The sequence below is a fragment of the Octopus bimaculoides genome, chromosome 29, assembly GCF_046866305.1.
Source record: "Octopus bimaculoides isolate indiv1 chromosome 29, ASM4686630v1, whole genome shotgun sequence".
Taxonomy (NCBI): Eukaryota; Metazoa; Mollusca; class Cephalopoda; order Octopoda; family Octopodidae; genus Octopus; species Octopus bimaculoides.
The window spans coordinates 17,573,411-17,575,910 of NC_142956.1; the positions used below are offsets into that span (position 1 = coordinate 17,573,411).

At 37.5% G+C, this 2,500-nt stretch overlaps 1 protein-coding gene across 1 annotated transcript in view; it reads right to left on the reverse strand.

Moving 5' to 3' along the window:
• The window catches only part of LOC106870738 (uncharacterized), a 6,641-nt gene that overhangs the window by 1,473 nt on the left and 2,668 nt on the right, over positions 1-2,500 (reverse strand). Inside the window, exons 2-3 of the mRNA XM_089345457.1 lie at positions 1,143-1,367; positions 91-551 (exon numbers count right to left, since the gene is read on the reverse strand). Coding sequence (XP_089201583.1) covers positions 91-551; positions 1,143-1,367 — 686 coding nt within the window. The remainder of the gene's footprint in view (positions 1-90; positions 552-1,142; positions 1,368-2,500) is intronic.

Genomic DNA, 2,500 nt, shown 5'->3' on the forward strand with positions numbered 1-2,500 from the left:
CTTGAAAGTAACGCCCCAGCATGGCCGCAGCCCAACAACAGAAACAAGTAAACAAAATTCAAAAAATAGCAAACACCAAAGCTGTAATACCTTCTTTTGAATGGGGACAGGTGAAGTAATAGGCTGGTCCATTATGTCATACAACTTCAGTTCAACATCCCAGCTCACCTTTTTGCCCATGAACTGCTCCAGGGCCTCCACAGCGCTCATGTCCTTCATAACAGGGATCTCCAATGATTTGGCCACACCGTATTCATTCAGTGTACACGACAGAATGTAATTTCTCATTGTCAAATCACTGTTTTGACCCTGGACGCGTGACACCGTCATTTGTATTCCATAAATTTCTTCATTAGGCACACTGTTGAATACGCAGGTATCCGTGTTGGAGTCAGGCTGATTGTCTATAGTCTTGTTGTTGTTGCTATTGTTGTCGTCGTTGCCGTCGTCGTCATTGCTGTTGTGACTGTCATTGACGGGTTCACTTCTGCTGTTGTTGTTGATCTCCTCCTCATTATCAAACCGATGAATGGGTATTGTCAGTTTGACATCTGTAAAAGAAAGACAGGACAGATGGACGAAAGAGGCAGAAATTTACATTTTTTAAGCTTAGTGTTTGATTTTTATAAATGTTAATTAATTAATTAGATAAATTTGGCCTTGTTGTTTTTGTTATTAAATTGATGAACAAGAATTGTCAATTTGACATCTATAAATAGAAACACAGGATGGATGGACAAAAGGGTCAGAAATTTACATCTTTTTAGCTTAGTGTTTGATTTTTATAAATGCTCATTAATTAATTAAATAAATTTGGCCTTGTTGTTATTGTTATTAAATTGATGGACAAGAATTGTCAATTTGACATCTATAAATAGAAACACAGGATGGATGGACAAAAGGGTCAGTGAAGAATAAATATGAAGTAAACTGCCTTTCACATATTTTAGAGAATAATAAAGAATTTTGCAAAATAACTTTGTCATTATTAAACTGGTGTTTGGAACATAAATTAACTTGAGATTTTGATGGAAGGTTTTAATCTAGATAATTTTGTGACAGAAAATTTGTATTATATAACTAGGTACAGTCTTTGGTGGTTTGGCATCAAAAGGGCTCGTACATAATGATAGGGTACTTACTGTTATTGAGCAGGTAGTAGGTTTTGACGGCTCCCTTACACAGTAAGGTGATCTTGATGTCACGGTCTGCCTTCACCGTGACCTCCGAGGCGTTCGTTGTAGACAGTTGGCTGCAGTTGACGCTGACGTCAAGCAAGGCATCTTGGGACTGGACGGACACAGTGACCAGTGGTGTGAGTAGCAGTGGGAGGATGCAGAACAGTGGCAATGACAGCATCTGTGTATCTACAACGTAGAGGTAACAGTAAGAGGTGGGGGTCAAGTACAGTAGAGTACAGTAGCAGTTGAGTACAATGCAATGGTAGATATAATGGAAGTAGTAGAGTACAATAGTACTGCAATACAGTGACAGTAGAGTACAGAATAGTGGAGAAGAGTACAATAGCGATATAGTAGTGTAATAGTAGAAATAAAAGCAGGTTTAGAGTACAGAATGGTATAGTACAATAGAGTACAATAGCAGTACAGAATAGTATGACAATAATACAGCAGGTCGATAGTAGAGTACAGACTGGTATAGTGTGTCATAGAGTACAATAATAGTACAGTATAGGGATGGTAGAGTACAAGATGGTATCTAGCAGTAGAGTACAATAGAACAGTAAAGTACAATAGCAGTGTAGAGCATTAGTTAGTACCATCACAGTAGAGTACAGATGAAGTAGAATTGTAGTAACTTTGCAGTAAATGGCATTAGAGTACGGTACAGCAGTCTCTTCAGACCCTTATGGCCGGTGACTTATAACCTCTCTTCAAAGTGGAGGAAGAAAAGACCATGTGACTAGTTGTTAAACACACACACAAAGGAAGAGTAAAAAAGGCACAAAAACACAGAAATTTCATAGGCGCAGGAATGGCTGTGTGGTAAGAAGCTTGCTTCCCTATCACATGGTTCTGTGTTCTTAGCGGTTCACCAAAAGAGACCCGATAGAATAAGTACTAGGCTTACAAAGAATAAGTCCTAGGGTCGATTTGTTCGACTAAAGGCAGTGCTCCAGCATGGCCGCAGTCAAATGACTGAAACCAGTAAAAGAATAAAAGAAAGAATAAAAGAATATATATATATATATATATATATATATATATATATATATACATATATATATATCATTCCCAGGGCACCTATGACAACAGGTATTGTTTTAGTCTTCAGGTTATTATTATTATTATCAAAATTATTTTACTGTCCTTTGTCTGAAAATGTAAATAACGATAATGCTTTCAAATTTTGCCACAAGGGTAGGAATTTTGGAGGAAGGGGAGAGACGAATACATTGACCCCCAGTTTTCAACTAGTTCTTATTTTATTGACCCTGAGAGGATAAAAGGCAAAATTGACATTGGTAGAATTTGAACTC